Source organism: Dipodomys spectabilis, unplaced genomic scaffold (assembly GCF_019054845.1).
Source record: "Dipodomys spectabilis isolate Male_0828 unplaced genomic scaffold, ASM1905484v1 ptg000095l, whole genome shotgun sequence".
Classification (NCBI taxonomy): Eukaryota; Metazoa; Chordata; class Mammalia; order Rodentia; family Heteromyidae; genus Dipodomys; species Dipodomys spectabilis.
Genome location: NW_024870772.1, coordinates 47,911,495 through 47,928,562, shown reverse-complemented (window position 1 = coordinate 47,928,562; position 17,068 = coordinate 47,911,495). Strand labels below are relative to the sequence as shown.

The following is a 17,068-nucleotide window of genomic DNA, read 5'->3' as shown; positions in this document are numbered from 1 at the left end:
TCATTTGCTCTGATCTGGTTCCTGCTTCAAAGGATGGGTAGATCTGCATAGTTTAGTGTGTTTGAGCTTACTAAAACATAAACTTCCCTTAGTCTAGCATGTCATCGTGTTATTAGTGCCTGGTGCTTACTAGGCCCTAAAACAAACTGAATACATTGTTCTTTAAAATTTGTAGAACATATATGCTGTTACTTTATATACTGTTATGGCTTTTATGTTAAATAAGGCCCCTGCTTAACAAAACAATAGAGAGCTCTTTCTCTAAGAGGCTGCTGTGACCTGTAAGAATGGATCCCTACTCTTTTGACCCAGAAACTTCAACAAAATCATGCAAGTCAAAAGGTTCCAAGTATGTGTGTTCACTTTTAAGAACCCAAGAAACAGCTCAAGCCATCAAGGGTATGCATATCTGAAAAGCTACCTAGTATCTGAAAGATGTCACTTCAAAGAAGCAATGTGTGCCATTCCAATATTACAATGATAGAGGTGGCAGGTGTGGCCAAGCCAAGCAGTGGGGCTGGACATAAGTTTGGTGGCCCAGGAAGGGTGCAGAGTTTCTCCTGTACATGTTTCAGAATGCAGGTGGTAAAGTTGAACTGTAAGGTTTAGAGGTAGACTCTGGTCATGGAACATATCCAGGTAAACAAAACTCCCCAGATGCATGCGCTGCTGAACTTACAGAGTTCATGGTCAGACTGAATGGCACAAAAACAAACACAGAAAACCTATGTATCATTAAACTGCACCCATCATCTCCTCATTGAGAATAAGCTGCTCTGTGTGGTCACACAACTGACTACCCATTATAGAAGCCATCACTGTCTTTTGGGATCAGACCCATTTTCTAGTTCTTTTTCATCTCCCTTCAGCTACTTCTTCCTGGAAATTAGTACTTCCCATTCTATGCTGGGAGCATTTGGCTCTTCAGACCAAGTACAGAACTGAGAATGAAAATACATATCTTCTATCACTAAGGCTCAAATACTGGTGTATATTATCTATATAATACTCAACCGTGTAAGAAAGATATATACTACATATGTATCTCAGATTCAGCCTTAGTCATTGACTTTAGCATCCAAAAGACTCTAAGCTTTGTAGGTTTTTTTTTAATTTGCTCTTTGAGGATCATTTTATTCAACTCTCTGATTTTCAATGTTGGCAGTGACAGAACACGATTCTGTGTCATACCACACTGGTTGATGCTGGTCCTTTAGTCAGTACATTTCATATATATCTGATTATGAAAGTACCCAGACATCCAGTTATCAGCACAGACAGCCTAGTTATTCATACTTCCCTCAGTAATTTATGACAAACATAATTATTTTCTTCCCAAAATCCAGAGATTTGACTCCTAATTTAATTCCTTGATCCACTAACTCTACAAAAAATGAAATGGGGAGGCTCATATGCTGCTTCTGAATACTATAAAATTGGTCTAAGAGTTATTGTTTTTTTTTGATATGCTTTATAAACCACCCTTTAATAAAGTACTCTGCAATCTCCTTAGGAAGTAAAATTAAGCTCACTGGATATAATTAACGGGCATCTTCCTCCTACTTGGAATGGCATGTGTGCATCCTCCACTCTGGACCAGCTCTCAGTAACCAATGAGGGGCTCTGTGATCCCATCCAAAGATGCTATCAGTCCTCAGGAAAATAATTCACCCAGGTCAAGAAACCTAGACTAATTCAGAGCAGATGGTATTTTCCTCAACCCCTTTGCCCATCTTGAGTTTGGTTCCTTCTTGTCCATTTGAAAATTATATTGCTTACTCCAAGGCATTCATCCTTAACTTCTACTAATTAATCACAGTTAATGTCCTGCTCTAGGAAAAATGTCCTACCTTTAATGACAACTTCTGATGGATAGAGTATATTTGCAGCTCTATGTACAAAGTGGAAATAATACAAACTCCATAGTGTGAAAACTATGAGAATAAATAACATTCATCATAGCAATGAAAGGAATAAAAGCTGAAGTAAGCAAAGCAATATATTTTAGAGATTTTCTAGAAGCTCAGCAAAGAAAAGCATGATAGTCATGATTACTTAGGAAGGAAAATAATACAATTACAAAATAACAGGCCCACTAGAGAACTATCTTGACTTTACCTAGTAAAACCTGAATCTCTGAAGGAGCTGTGCTAAGCAAACATACAGCACCAAAATTTTTACTGCTTTTAAATGGAAAACAATTTTCTGTAACAAAATTGTTACAGAAGGAAAAATAATCTTTTCAAATGCTTTGTGTCTGTAACAGGCTAATTACTTAGGATATTTCTGCGAAACTTGAGAAGATATGAAATACTGCAATTATGCTTCCAAATGAAGCAAGTATAAGTTATCTGGTTTCTTGTGAACCATGTGTGGCTCTATTCTTCTAGCTTGCGCTTACAGAAGGTAAAATGGTGCCATGCTTTCATCCTTGACAAAAGGGCCATCAGCGTCAGGATGCTTTGCTATCTGCAACACCTACTTCGGGGAACACACAGTCTATTAAGAAATGTAGGACCATTTAGAAATAAATTATAAGCAAACTTCCCAAGGGTACTGCTTGTACTCCTAAAAATTACAGTGATTCACATTAAAGTCATGTAAACTCCCAATGCATTTGATATTACAATGGTTCATATTAAAATCATGTAAACATAATACATTCAAGCCGGCTTCAGATCCCTGTTGGAACTCCTGGCTGCCCTTCAACTGCAAAGGCACCCAGTGCCCTTCTGCTACAGTCTGAGGCCTCTCCTTTTCTCTAACACACAAACAATCCATAAAATTAAGAGTAACAACAACAGAAAATATAATATTAAGAGGCTGTTTGTTTTGTTTTTGTGTGCTGGTCCTGGAGCCTGAACTCAGGGCCTGAGTGTTCTGAGGTTTTCTTTTGCTCAGGGATAGTGCTCTTATCACATTAGCCACAGATACACTTCTAGCTTTTTAAGAGTCTCAGGGTCTTTCCTGCCCTGGCTGGCTTCTAACTGAAATCCTCATATCTCAGCCTCCTGAGTTGTTGGAGTACAGGCATGGGCCAACTGCACTAACTTTGTGTTTTGTTTTGGTATGTTTCATTTTGGTACAGTGCTGGGGATTGAACCCAGGGCCTAGCACATGCTAGACAAGTGCCACTTGAGCCTCGCCCCCAGCCCAGAAAGGATTTGCATTTTTTAAAAGGCCTTTACTCAAAACAATGAGTGTCTAATCAACAAATTTCATTCAAATTGGCAGAGACTTTTTGAGAAAGGAGAGTGAAACCTGCATTAGTCATGCAACCAGTTAACTATTTCACAAGACTACCAGTCAACTTGCTCCACTACAATTTAAAAATCAATTTGAAGGCTCTAGTGTTGTGATTCACATCTCTAAGCTCGGATATTTGGGAGGCAGAGATTAGGAGACATGTGGAGAATCAGGAGGATTTGTCCAGTCTGGGCAAATATCAGGGAGATCTCAACAAACAAGCTTGATGTGTTAATTTATATCTGTAATCCAGCTATGTAGAAGACATTGTAGGAGGACTGAAGTCCTCCTGCTGGGCCTGGCAAAAAACAGAAGACAATATGTAAAAAGTAACTAAAGTGAAAAGGACTAGTGCATAGTGTTAAAAGTAAAATATGTAGACATAGGCATAGATTTAACAAAAACCTGAATAAGATTTATATGCTGAAAACTACAAAGTGTTGATGAAATAAGCTGAAGAAGATCTAAATAAATACAAAGACATATTATATTTATGGTTTAGAAGATGGAAGATAGTAAAGATATTAATTTGCCCTAATTGACATATTGGATAATTCAATTCCTCCTAAAATCCTAGCAACATGCTTCATGGATATAGACAAGATTCTTCTTGAATTTATATGGAACGCCAAGGGAGCTAGAAAAGTTAAAGCAATCCTTAAAAACAAAGCAAGAAGAGTCAGTCTTCCTAATTTCCAGATACACTGTATTTCTACACTCATGAACACTGTAACAGTGGAAGGAACAACACATAAAACAATGGCATAGAATAGACAAGCTAGAAAAATTGGCCAAAATTGGCCCTCTACAAAGATGCAAAGCAATTCAATGAGGGAAAAAGCCTTTTCAATAACTGAGCAGTCACAGCTTAAGGAAAGAAAAAAAGGAACCTAAACCTAAACCTCACACTTTATACAAATATATATTCAAAATGGATCATAATCTTTTTATTTTAATTTTATTTTATTTTATTTGAGAACATACTGTACAGAGGGGTTACAATTACATGGGCAGGATAATGCATACATTTCTTACCAAGCATTGCAGCCTCCTCCTTTGTTTACCCTTCACCTCCCTTCCCAGCCTCCCCCCTCCCCCCCACCCAATCCTTCCCCCCTCCCCCCCCCCCACACCGACATTGTAAAGCTCGTTTTTGACATGACATTTTGTACTTCTCATTGTTGCAACAGGTCCACCTGAATCCTTAAACGACTTGTTTGTCCCCATCTCCTCCACAAGTTATACTGACATCAAATATAGTGAAAGCGGGGGTTACACTGTGGGGGAGGGACATACAAAGCAACAAAGAAATAATCTTATAAATGTGTTAGAAACACATGCATGAAAGAAAAAAAAACATTAAAATACATATTTAAGGGGTCGTTTTCCTAACATCACATTATCTGACCTTTTCCACTTGACTCATACATATACTAGATATTGCAAATAAGGGAAACCATGGGACCTATGTTTCTTTGGGCCTGGCTTACTTCACTTAATATAATTTTTTCCAAGCCTTTCCATTTCCTAACAAATGGGGAAATGTCATTCTTTCTGATGGAGGCATAGAATTCCATTGTGTATATATACCACATTTTCTTGATCCATTCATCTACTGAGGGGCATCTGGGTTGGTTCCATATCTTAGCTATGGTAAATAATGCTGCAATAAACATAGTTGTGCTGGTAGCTTTAGTGTGGTCTTGTTTGTAAACATTTGGGTAAATGCCCAAAAGTGGGATTGCTGGGTCATAGGGGAGTTCTATGTGTAGTCTTTTGAGGAACCTCCATACTGCTTTCCAAAGTGGTTGAACAAGTTTACATTCCCACCAACAATGAAGTAAGGTTCCTTTCTGTCCACATCCCCTCCAGCATCTGTTGTTGTTAGAGTTCTTGATTTTTGCCATTCTAACTGGAGTGAGGTGATATCTCAATGTTGTTTTGATTTGCATTTCTTTTATGGCTAGGGATGTTGAACATTTTTTCATGTGTCTATTGGCCATCCTTCTTTCTTCTTCAGAGAAGTTTCTCTTTAAGTCTTTCGCCCACTTATTTATTGGGCAGTTGTTTCTTTGAGGATTTGTTGTTGGGGGGTTTAATTTTTTGAGTTCCAAGTATATTTTAGATATGAGACCCTTGTCCGTTGTATGGCTAGTAAAGATCTTCTCCCAATCTGTGGGCTTTCTATTGATCTTGCTAGCTATGTCATTTGCCCTGCAGAAGCTCTGCAACCTTATGCAATCCCATTTGTCCAACCTTTCTTTGATTTGTTGTGTTTCCGGGTCTCTATTCAGAAAATTTCGGCCTGAGCCAAGGAGACCTAGGGTTTCTCCTATTCCATCCTGTAATGTTTTCAGAGTGTCTGTTTTGAGTTCAAGGTCTTTGACAAAATGGATCATAATCTTAAACATAAAACAGGAGTATGTTTTTATTAGGAAAAATAAGAAGAATCTTCATGTTCTAACTTTTAATCAAAGACTTCTTACACTTGAAACCTAGAGTATGATATATCAATGAGAAATTTGAAAAGCTGGACTTCATCAGAAACATGGTTACTTTGTAAAAAACAAACAAGTGTGAAGGTAATTTTTTAAAGCTCCAGACTAGGGAAAAGTTTAATCCATATATATGCATATATATTGCCAGTATCTATCTATCTATCTATCTATCTATATATATATGTATTAAAATATATATAAAGAATTCTCAAAACCCAAGTTTTTAAAAGCCCAACTGAAAACCGAGTGTAATACAAGAGGCATTTTACCCAAGATGACATACAGATGACAAATAAGCACGAGAAAAGATATCCAACATAGTCATGAGGAGAATGCAAAGTAAAGCCATGGGGTATCTCCTACCCACAGGGGACAACTCCTGCCAGTAAAGATGTGGTGGACTTAGTGTTCCTGCATTGTATGGAGAGAGTCAGGCAGCACAGCCACTCCAAAGAACGGAGTGTCCTTTTAAAAACTGCATGCAACTACATACAACCTAGCAATTCAACTCTTGAGTATTTATCCTGGGAAAATGAAAAGGTATGTTCATATAAATGGATTTTTATAGCAGCTACATACATAATTGCCCAAATGCTCTTCAAGAAGTGAATAATTAAAGAAACGGGTACATTCTTACCATGGAATCATACTCAGCAATAAAAATAAACGATTGATACAAAGAGTGAAAATAACTAGCCCAAGAGCTCACACAGGGCATAATTTCCTTTATATAATACTCCTGAAATAACAGAATTACTGGAGACCAGAGCAGATGAGGGAGGGAGTACAGGAGGGAGGGCTGGAGAAGTTGAGGTGAATGTGGTTGTAAAAGTCAACATGAGGAAGCACTGCTCTGTATTGTGATTTTATCACCTATCACGATTCTGACATGACTTTAGTTGTACCAAATGCAACTTGCTAAGGAAAGCTGGGAATAGTATATACGGGACCTCTCCATATTGTTGTTTACAATTGCATGTGTATTCTACAATTACTTCAAAATAGGAAGTTTACCTTTAGGCAAGAAAAATAAATAAATCTGGGGTTAAAATTCCAAAGATTAATTCACCAAGACTTTTTGAACAATATCAGAAGTGGTGGCTTTATAGTACATAAATTAAACAATATACATGTATCATATTTCTGAACTGTATTTCCTCTAATACCTGTTTCTACTAGGAGACCTTAACTTAGTAAATTCTATAAGCTTCTATGACCAGTCAGCAGAAATATATTTGACTACAAAATTGACAAATACAAATTTTTAATATTTGGAAAAACTGTGTTTCCAATAAACTAAGATCACAGGACTGGCAAAAATAAAACAATTGCTTACGCACACACACACACACACACACACACATACACACACACACACACAATTTATCACTACTTTCTGGGAGGCTAGGCCAAAGATTCTATGGTCATGACCATTTTCTTTTTTTCCTTTTTCTCACATAAAATCTCAACCTAGCCACAGTGGCCCAAAATGACCTGGGAAATTAAGTTTATTTTTTCTGGCAATGGCAACGTGTGCTTGGAAATATAAAACTGTTATTCTGAATAAATTTCAAAGTTCCAAAGTACTACAATTACTTTAGTGAAACAGGACAAAATGAGCTGTTACTGCTGGGGAAAGGACTGGTGTCCCAGAAAGAACAGCATGCTCCCCGACCCTGCCTCACCACTTCTGGCTTAAATAAACAACTCTGCTCTTTATTTTGCTTTCACCCTGTGCTAATAAAAAAAAATATCTGCAGCTAAAGTCCTCCTCTAACAAGTCTTCATTTTGTCACCATTTTTAAAAAACAACAGATCAACCCTATTTGGGTAAGGTAACTGGTTTTTCCACTTGTTTGTGGCTGTTGTTAGACCTCCTGTTGGGTTCCCTAGCAGAACAGTATAAGGAAATTTGCTCACTGGCTCTCTTTAAAAAGATGACTCCATATGTCTGTAAAACAGATTGATATTCATGAGTGGAAAAGACACCGTTATTACTTGGTTAATCTGTAATACCACAGTGTGTGGCATTCTGCTTGCAGAATACTGGATGAAAATTCTAGAAACACTGCTGGTTATACGTGATCAGAGGGTAGGAAACAGCTCTGCCAAGAGAAAATGCAGATATAGAGATACGGTTTAAGTACACACTGAATAAAATGTCGAGTCCAGAAGGAGACAAGAAGGACAGGCGTGTTCTGTGGACCTCTTGCACATTTTTCTGCCACTTAAGGAGATTGGAAGTTTAAGATGTGTTCTATGCTCAGTTTGAAACTGGGAAAAAGCAAAAAAACCCAGGGAAAGGAAGTCAGACTATCTTATCCCTTCCCCTACACAAGGTCTGCTCAAACAGGAGATCAGGGGAAGGTGAGTTAACAATCTAGGCCTTCTAAGCACCAATCATTTTTCTCCACACTGCCTTTGGAGGTCATCTTCACCTCTTCATATTTTCTTCCCAAGCGCCTCTGTCTACTACTGTTCATTTTGTTGCTAGTTCAGTGTAGGAATCATGTACACATGTATTCACCATCCATTACTGAAGTGGACCCTGAGATGGGGCCCAAGCTGGTATGATTCCATTTTGAGCTTTGCCTTTGTTTTAGGGATTTTAGCCTTGATGGGCCTAGATCCAGAATGAAAAAAATTTATCTGGTCCCCCTCCCCTTAACAACCCTTGATTGTTCAGTTAAAGACTGACCCATGAAACAGATAGGTTGTAATCTGGCTCCAACAGTAAACCCTGCCTTTTTTCACATGCTTATGATAAACTCCGCCTATTGGCCACCTGTGTGTGTGGTCTGGTATGACTGTACAATCCTTTGTGTGTGTTACAATCCTATTGGTCACCTATGTGTGACCAGGCTCGAACTCATGGATTTTGCCTTTTAAAACCAAAGTATGTGGGCCACTCGGGGTCGCAGTATCAGCTCCCGAGCCTGTGCTGTGGCCCTGACAGGTCAGTGTAGGAACCTTCTCAATAAAGTTGCTTCTTTGTTAACAACTTTGTTGTTGCCGTGGGCTCTGTCACTCCGGATGACTAGATGGGTTTGCCTGTCTGAGTAGGGGTCTTCCTACTACAATTACCATGTGGAGAAAGTACAGAAAGAAAGGAAAAGCCCTTCCCCTGTCTTCTGTCTGATTTCTACACTGACCCTCCTGTCTGCATACCAAAATGAAAAGGAGCTGCAGCAGGAGCATCTCTGGCACACAAAGTTAACAGAAGAACAAGATAAAATGAAGAGAAAAAAGGCTTTGAGAGAGCCATCACTTAACACTGATCTACCTGCCTCGAGTCTTTTCTCTTCCAATAAAGAAATGGAGCACATTTTCCAAGTCATTATGAAAATAAAGATCCCTTTTTCTTCATCTTAAGAAAGGGCTCTGCTAATTTTCCCTCATGTGAATGCCAGAAAACATAACTATTTGTGATTTCAGAAACTTCAGATTTGGGAATACTTGCAAATATACACACATATGGAGACATCTTGCTGATGGGAATCCAAGTCTAAACACAAACTTCACTTATGTTTGAAATATGCCTTTTACAATAGCTGGAATATAATTTTACACAATAGTCAAGCAATGCCTCAAGTTTTGTGGTGTGGTGTGAAATTTTCATGTCATACCATCTTGACATTGAAAAATCTTTCACATCTCAGAACATTTTAGATGTGAGATTTGGGATGTTCAACCTATATATCAGATCAGTTAACATGATTCTGTAATTTATGCAATGGATAAAATAGATATACTGCCAAGCACTAGGCAATTAAACAATGTAAACTACAGACAATGTAGATAAATACAGGAAGGAAGATATGTATGAAAACCCCTTTTTAAACTGCTTTTCTAAAAGCTGTAGGATGCATAGACATATAACTGTTTTATAACCAAGTACCTAGAAAAATGTACAACACAAATATTTTTGAATAAGTGACCTTAACTAAGGTCTGAAAAAGCACAAAACTGCACTTCTCTAAATATTTCTTTTTTTTTTTTTTGGCGGTTGTGGGGCTTGAACTCTGGGCCTGGGCGCTTGTCCCTCAGCTCTTCAGCTCAAGGCAAGCACTCTACCACTTGAGCTATAGCACCACTTCCGGTTTTCTAGTGGTTTATTGGAGTTAGGAGTCTCATGGTCTCTCCTGCCCGGGCTGGCTTTGAACCGCGATCCTCATATCTCAGCCTCCTGAGTAGCTAGGATTACAGGCATGAGCCACCGGCGCCCGGCTTCTAAATATTTCTAAGACAAGGCTACTATCAGCAAAATAGTCCAGAGATTTAGGCAGCACGGTGCAGGGAGGGGGTATGAAGGAGACTTGGGGAGCTTTCCTTATGTCATTTGTCTGCCCTGCCTGCACAGCTTCCTGTCATTCCTGTTTAAAACTCCTGACTGTAGAGTAAAGACATGCTTGGCTTTAAACAATTTACTTCTAAGTACCTCAGACATGAGAAAACCAGCTCCATAAATGCCTTATAAAAATAAATACATGTTTTATGTACTCAAAATATTGCAGCAAGCCAGGCACTGGTAGCTCATACCTGTAATCTAGCTATTCAGTAGGCTGAGATCTGAGGATCATGATGTGAAGCCAGCCTGGGCAGGAAAGTCCATGAGACTCTTATCTCCAATAAACTACTCAGAAAAAGCCAGAAGTGGCACTGTGGCTCAAGTGGTAAATGTTAGGTTTAATTTATGTTAGGTTTATAAAAAGAAGTAGCTGAGTAAGAACAGCACCATACATGTGGTATTCAGGTAAGAGGTAGGTTTATTCAGTAGACCTGCTGGGACCAGGCCAGGTTGGCACTCCATACGGCTGGCAAAGAGGGCGTTTGGCTCTGGGTTAGGCCTTATCTAGAGTAGGGGGGGGAGGTTTGGCCACATCAAATTCAGATGTGACCTCAGCATGCAGATGTGACCTCTTCCAGGTGTCCCAGTTGCCTAGGTAACGCAGGCACTGGGCGGGGTCTGCTCACCATCCAGGAACGGACCTTACAGTAAAGTGCTAGAGGCTCAGGGACAGTGTCCAGGCTGAGCTCAAGCCCCAGGACCAGCAAAGAAAACCCCAAAACAAAAAATAAAAATATAATTAAAGCAGTTCAAATCTCTAGCTTGGCCCACTTTTTTTTAACCAGGAAGCCCAGTTTCTTTGACCTAGGACAACTTGACCTCTATCTATAGAAATATCCAGCTCCACCTCTGCCTAAAGCAGTCTCTTGACCTTCCTGGTATCTAGGGCTCTACCTCCACCTCTCCATTCTCACCCTCTGATCCACAGTCTTGTGGAGGCCTTGTATGGCTTGGCAGGTTAATTAGGATCTGAAGTATAGGTATCATTTCTAGTGCATGTCTTTCTTTTTGCCTTACTTCATCTGTATCATCATTCATATTTCATCTGTACATAGGCTAAAACATGGCAGGAACTCAGGTCAGACTGAAAGAAAGCCATTCTATATCTTCAGTGCATATGAGCATCATTTTGAGGTAAGTGAAAGCATAGCTGAGCTCTCTCTGTGCTCACTATTTTACAACTAACATTTATCTTAAGGTAAAGAGAATTAGATATACTGATTTTAAAATACCTTTTCTGCCATATACAAGGCCATCTGCATGTACACACAAACTGACTAAAGTGTGGTATGTGCAGGGGCAGATTCCAATGGTGGAACTTCTCTGAACAACATGAATACTAAGACTGAATACTAGGAAGCTGAAACAGTGTGGTCAGGAGAGGGAGGACCTGGCCAAGAGGAAGGGGAATGGAAAGAGGAAAAGTGGGCAAATACAGTCATAATACATACTCAATGTACATACGTGAACATGGAACCAGGTAACTTGAGGGCAGTGGTGGGGTGGGAGAGATTGGGAGAGAAGGATGGAAGGGTGACATTGATCAAGATGCATTGTACTCATAAACTGGCAGATTGAATTGAAATCTTTTTGTACAGCTAGTAAAAGCGTCTTTTCTGGTAATTAGAGTTTCCTTACAATTCCTGCCAGGTTGAAGTTTACATAAATCTGGAGGACAGGCAGTGTGAATAGGTGTCAAGGTAAATCAATGACATGAAAAAAGCTATTAAGCAGCCCACAGCAATATGCACAGTGGACAAAAGCCCGACTGAGAGTTGACTGTAATTTTCAATTAAAATGCAATGCACTGGTGGTTCATTAAGAATTGGCTGTAGGGCAGAGTGTGGCTCAGTGCTCATGGTGCATGTGTGCGGTCCTGGATTCCTTCCTCCTACCTCAAGTTAAAAAGAATCGACGTGGTACTTTTACTGAAAAGCCCAGATGGTTAATGACAGCAAAGGTTTGATATTTTAACTCACAATTCAAGTAAATTATTTTCAAAGAGACATTTTTAACAACTGTTTATTTACTATATATGAAGATTTTTCATCGTAAATTAATTTCTACCATTCTGCCCATTGTAATGATGCATTCATTGCAGAGTATGTGATCAAAATAAATATAAAGTCTCTAAATTCATTCTCATACACCTTAAGAGTTATCTAACTGCTGCACTGGCCCCGGTGCCATCCTGTGATAATGCAATACAACCTCTCACCTTTTGGATTTCTTCAGGTAAAGCATGCATGGGAATGTGACGGTCCATAACTCCCAAAAATATTCAGAGCTTCAACACAAAATATTCTAAAAAACAGTGAGGACAATGATTAGAACTAAAATTTTAAAAATTCAAGTTAAGATGATCTATAAAGTCTTAGCATTTGAGGAAGAACAGCACTAAGGTTTACAACATGTTCATCAACTCAGTGTTAAGGGTCCCATGTTGGTTTCCTCAATTCAGCCAGTGGAAAAGGAAAGACTTAGAGATTGATGAATTATATGCAGTATTTTCTATTTTGTTAGAACAGTACAGACTAATGGTAATTACTATGGTGGTTTACTATTAGTTTTGCAAATACAAAATTACTGTGAAATTCTAAACAAATTCAATTATTTCCGCATCTATTTTTAAAAAGTCAACACATGCTGGACACCAGTGACTCAACCTGTAATCCTATCTACTTAGGAAACTGAGATCTGAGGGTCACACTTGGATGACACCCACATAAAGAAAGTCCATTGAGCCTTTTATCTCCAACAAACTACTCAGAAAAAGCCAGAAGTGGTGCTGTGGCTCAAGTGGTAGAGCATTAGCCTTGAGCAAAAGCAGCTCAGGAACAGCACCTGGGCCCTGAGTTTAAGCCCTTGGACCTCAAAAAAAAAAAAAAATCACATTAGGTAGGCATGGGTGGCTCACCCCTGTCATCTGAGCTTCTCAGGAGGCTGAAATCACAGGATTGCAGTTCAATGTCATCCCAGGCAGGAAAGTCTATGAGAGTCTATGCTAATTAACCAATAAAAAGCTGAAAATGGAGGTGTGGCTCAAGTGGCAGAGCTCCAGCCTTGAGCAGAAAAGCTCAAAGACAGCACCCACATCATGAGTTCAAGCTCTGGAATACATACACACACACACACACACAATTTTATCCTGAAAATCTACAGAGTAGTCTGACAAGATGGTAAGAGCAATTGTGGGATCAATACTATTTTAAATGATGAAGTATAGTTACAAGATCAAATATAACATGCAAGAAATAAACTTGAGTCATTAAAACATGAGAAACCAAGTGTCAACTTTATCTAATATGAACACCTATATATAATGTTATGCAAATAATATGAACAGCTTTTCCTTTTCTAATGAACATAATTCAACATAAAAGTATATCACTACTTTTATAAGCCACAAAGGATGATTATGGTCCAAGTAGTTTCTTTGCATGCATGAAAACAGAACTTGTTGAAATTAATAAGAAAATAAAACATGTTGAAATTGTTGTATGAAGGGGAAGGAGGTATGGAGAGTGATAGAAAGGGTGAGGTTACAGTTACAGAGTGGAAATGTCACGAAACCCCTTTGTACAACTAATGCATGTTTTTTCTTTTTTCTTTTCTTTTCTTTATTTCGTTTTGTTGTTGTTGTTGTTGTTGTGGTTGGTTGTGGGGCCTGAACTCTGGACCTGGGCGCTGTCGCTCAGCTCTTCAGCTCAAGGTGAGAGCTCTACCACTTGAGCTGCAGCACTTCCGGCTTTTTTTTCTGCTTATGTGGTGCTGAGGAATCTAACCCAGGGCCTCATGCAGCAAGCCAAGCACACTACCACTGAGCCACCTTCCCAGCCCCAACTAATGCATGTTTAAAAAGAAAAGGAAAAAAAAGAAAGAAAGAAGCAAACCTTCCCCATAAGGGTACAGATGGAAGGAATAGTGAGTAAAATAATAAGCAAACAGGCTGTGTGTGTGGCTCAAGTGACAGAAGGCCTGCCTAGCAATCAGGAGGCCTGGAGTTCAAACCCAGTACTATTTTAAAAAAATAATAAAGTCCCTCTCAAATATGGAGAAAGAGTTGTGTCCTAACTCCGTGAGGGGTACTTAAGAAGCAGGGGAGCAGCAAATGCATAGACCATGGGCATGCAACTTCACAGTGGGAAAGAGGCCTGACCGCCCTGAGTTTGAGTTACAGCCAATGAGCAGGCTCAAGACTCAGGAGGGGAAGTCTTTCAGGTGGGGGTGAAGGGTCAGTGGAGGAGGTTGGGGTGAGGGGTCAATGGAGGCTCCTGAAGTTGGTCAGAGCAGGATTTTGACACATACAGACACAAGTAACAGCGGCACGACTTTTCAAATTGTTCAAATCAGGACTCCTCATCCTGTGTTAGCACAAAAACTTCTCATTTCAAGGATTTAAAACAAAAACAAACCACAAAACAAAGTGTGTATGGTAAACTTAACTGAGGTCAACCATGGGGTTAAAGTTAATTAACTATGTCAACGTAGGCCCAAATGACCAAGTACCTTATAGGATGTTTGGCAGACTCACAGTCACGTGACAAGAGACCAGAGACTGGTTCTTCTTATTTATGCCATTTTAGAGGGCTCACCTTCCAAAAGATAACTGGTAACAGTTTCAACTTCATGAGTTTTTTTTCTAAAATTACCAGCTAAATTTTCTAAATTTAGCACTTTTCTAAAATTACCAACGAAATCTCCTTTTATCTGCCCATAAACTACTTAAAGAGCATGCATCTGAGTGGCAATATAAACACAGGCATCAATCAGCCTTCATTGATTGGACCAGATTCACAATGAAGGTATTTATTTAGCACCTTCATTGTGAATCTTGTTCAATTTAGGGGGGCACTGGGATCTGAATTCAGGGCCTGATGCTCCCAAGACTGGCACTCTACCTTAGGCATGCCTCCAGAATTGCTTTAGGCTGGTTATATTGGGAGATGGTAGTCTCACTGACTTTGTTCAGGGCTGGTTTGGAACCACAATCCCCTGGATCTCAGCCTTCTAAGTAGCTAGGATTACAGGCATGACTCACAGGTGCTGACTTGGCCGTTTCTTCTTACTTAGGAAAAACTTAAAATATCCTGCCAAGCCAGAAAACTCCCCAAAAAACAGACATGATTTTATTATGGAGTAAGCATTTAGCTGGACTTCTATGAACATCCAGCCAATGTGCTAAGAAAATCACAAACAAATCCCATTCTTCAGAGGCAGAGACAAGTATGCAGCCATTCATGTATGCTTCAAGAAAACTGATACCTTGTCAAGTAAGAGACCTTAACACAGCTTGCTGCTCATGCTTTCACAGTTCATCTTCAATTCACTTAGGATAGGCACCTAAACTAGCTGTCTTGCTCCTGGGGAATGCATAAAGATGGTTAGGTACCTGAACTACCTTCCAAAGGAGACAGGCTCATCTGCTGTGGTAGTGGGGCTTGAACTCTGGGTCAGTGCTCTACCACTTCAGATACACAACTCCACTTCTGGCTTTTGCTGGTTAGCTGTAGCTAAGACTCTCGTGGTCTTTCTTGCCTGGGCTGGCTTCGAACCTTGATCCTCAAATCTCTGGTTCCAAAGTACTGTAGCTACATTACAGAGGGAGCCAGTCTTTCTTGGTGTTCACTTTCTAAGAAATAGCTTTCAGGTCTTAAAAAAAAAAAAAAAAAAGGAAAAAAGCATTCGAGTCTTTATGCAGACTCACATGCACATGGAAGGAATGGAGGAAGTATTCAGAAACTTGTCAGGAAGCTGAGCTTTCCCTTGTGCAAGGGGCAACCTTGTTATCCTGATTTACTGCTGCTTTCTATCTGATCCCAGTCCCTCCAGTTCGCCCCAGTCTGCACGTGGAGACGCCTGCGAGTAGGAGGGGAAGGGTGACCCGGTGACCCCGCAGCGGGGGGGGGGGGGGCTCGATGGTTTACTTCCGGTCCCTACACCGGGGTCAGCGTCAGGCACACCCCCAGGGCTATTCCCCGCGGCGAGGGGGTGTTCCAGACGTAGCAGGGTCTTCCAGAAACCAACTGCGGGGAAACTGAAGTCGGCCCCTTCCCAATGCGTGCTGCGGGGACCAGCCACGGCAGGAATGAGAAAGGAGGCCGGGCGAGGGGATGGGGGGCGCGGGGTCGGGGGCCTAGAGGGCGCAGGCCGAGGGGGGTGCGAGGTCAGAGGCCGAGGAGGCTGGGAGCGCGGGGTCAGAGGCCGAGGGGACTAGGGGGCGCGGGGCCGGGGACCGAGGGGAGCGGGGCTGGGAGGCTGAGGAGCCAGGGGGGGTACGGGGTCGGGGGCCGAGGGAGGCTTGGGGTCGGAGGCCCGGGGCCGCGGTCAGGCCCGGGCGCCCCGCCCCGGAACCGCCGCCCGGGGGAGCCGGGGACGCCGGCTGAGGGAGCCCGGGCCTCTCACCTCCACCTCCCGTCCGCAGGCGCGAAACGGCCGGGCGCGTCTCCCGGGCGACGGCGCCGCACGTGGGTCTGGCGTCAGAGCGCGATGGCGTCACGACCCACGCCGCTCCCTGACGCGGAAGCGGGGCGCCCCCGCGTCTGCGGGCCCTGCGTGCCGGCCGGAAGCGGGAAGACGGCAGCGGAGTTCGCGGCCGCCGAGGTGTGCGTGACGTCTGTGTGGAGCACCGTGACGGGGCGGCGGCGGGCGCCCGCCGGGGAAAGCACGGCCCTCGATGTCCCTGCGAGGGCGGCGGGGTTGCGGGTGGGGGAGCCCGCGTCGGGGCTGCCGCGGCCCCCCCGCGCCTTCCGCACGGCCACTGGGAGCTGAGATCCAGGGGGTCGCAGGCCCGCCGTCTTCGGCCCAGCCTAGAATGCTGTCCTGGGTCCGGGGGAGAGGGGGGTAAAACTGCTTCTTCTCGGGAAACACCCCTCCGTTCCCCGCGGGAAGGACGAGGGGCCACTGGCAGCCAGGTCGGGGAGCGGGGAGAAGGTCTGCGGGGAGACCAGGTTACCCATGCAGTCCGCACCTGTCC

The 17,068-nt window shown here is 41.8% G+C and overlaps 1 protein-coding gene across 1 annotated transcript in view; it reads right to left on the bottom strand.

Annotated features, from left to right (window-relative positions):
* The window catches only part of Lekr1 (leucine, glutamate and lysine rich 1), a 103,338-nt gene extending 86,762 nt beyond the window's left edge, over positions 1 to 16,576 (bottom strand). Inside the window, exons 1-2 of the mRNA XM_042685660.1 lie at positions 16,498 to 16,576; positions 12,311 to 12,396 (exon numbers count right to left, since the gene is read on the bottom strand). Coding sequence (XP_042541594.1) covers positions 12,311 to 12,358 — 48 coding nt within the window. The 5' untranslated portion in view covers positions 12,359 to 12,396; positions 16,498 to 16,576. The remainder of the gene's footprint in view (positions 1 to 12,310; positions 12,397 to 16,497) is intronic.
* Positions 16,577 to 17,068: the final 492 nt, after the last annotated feature.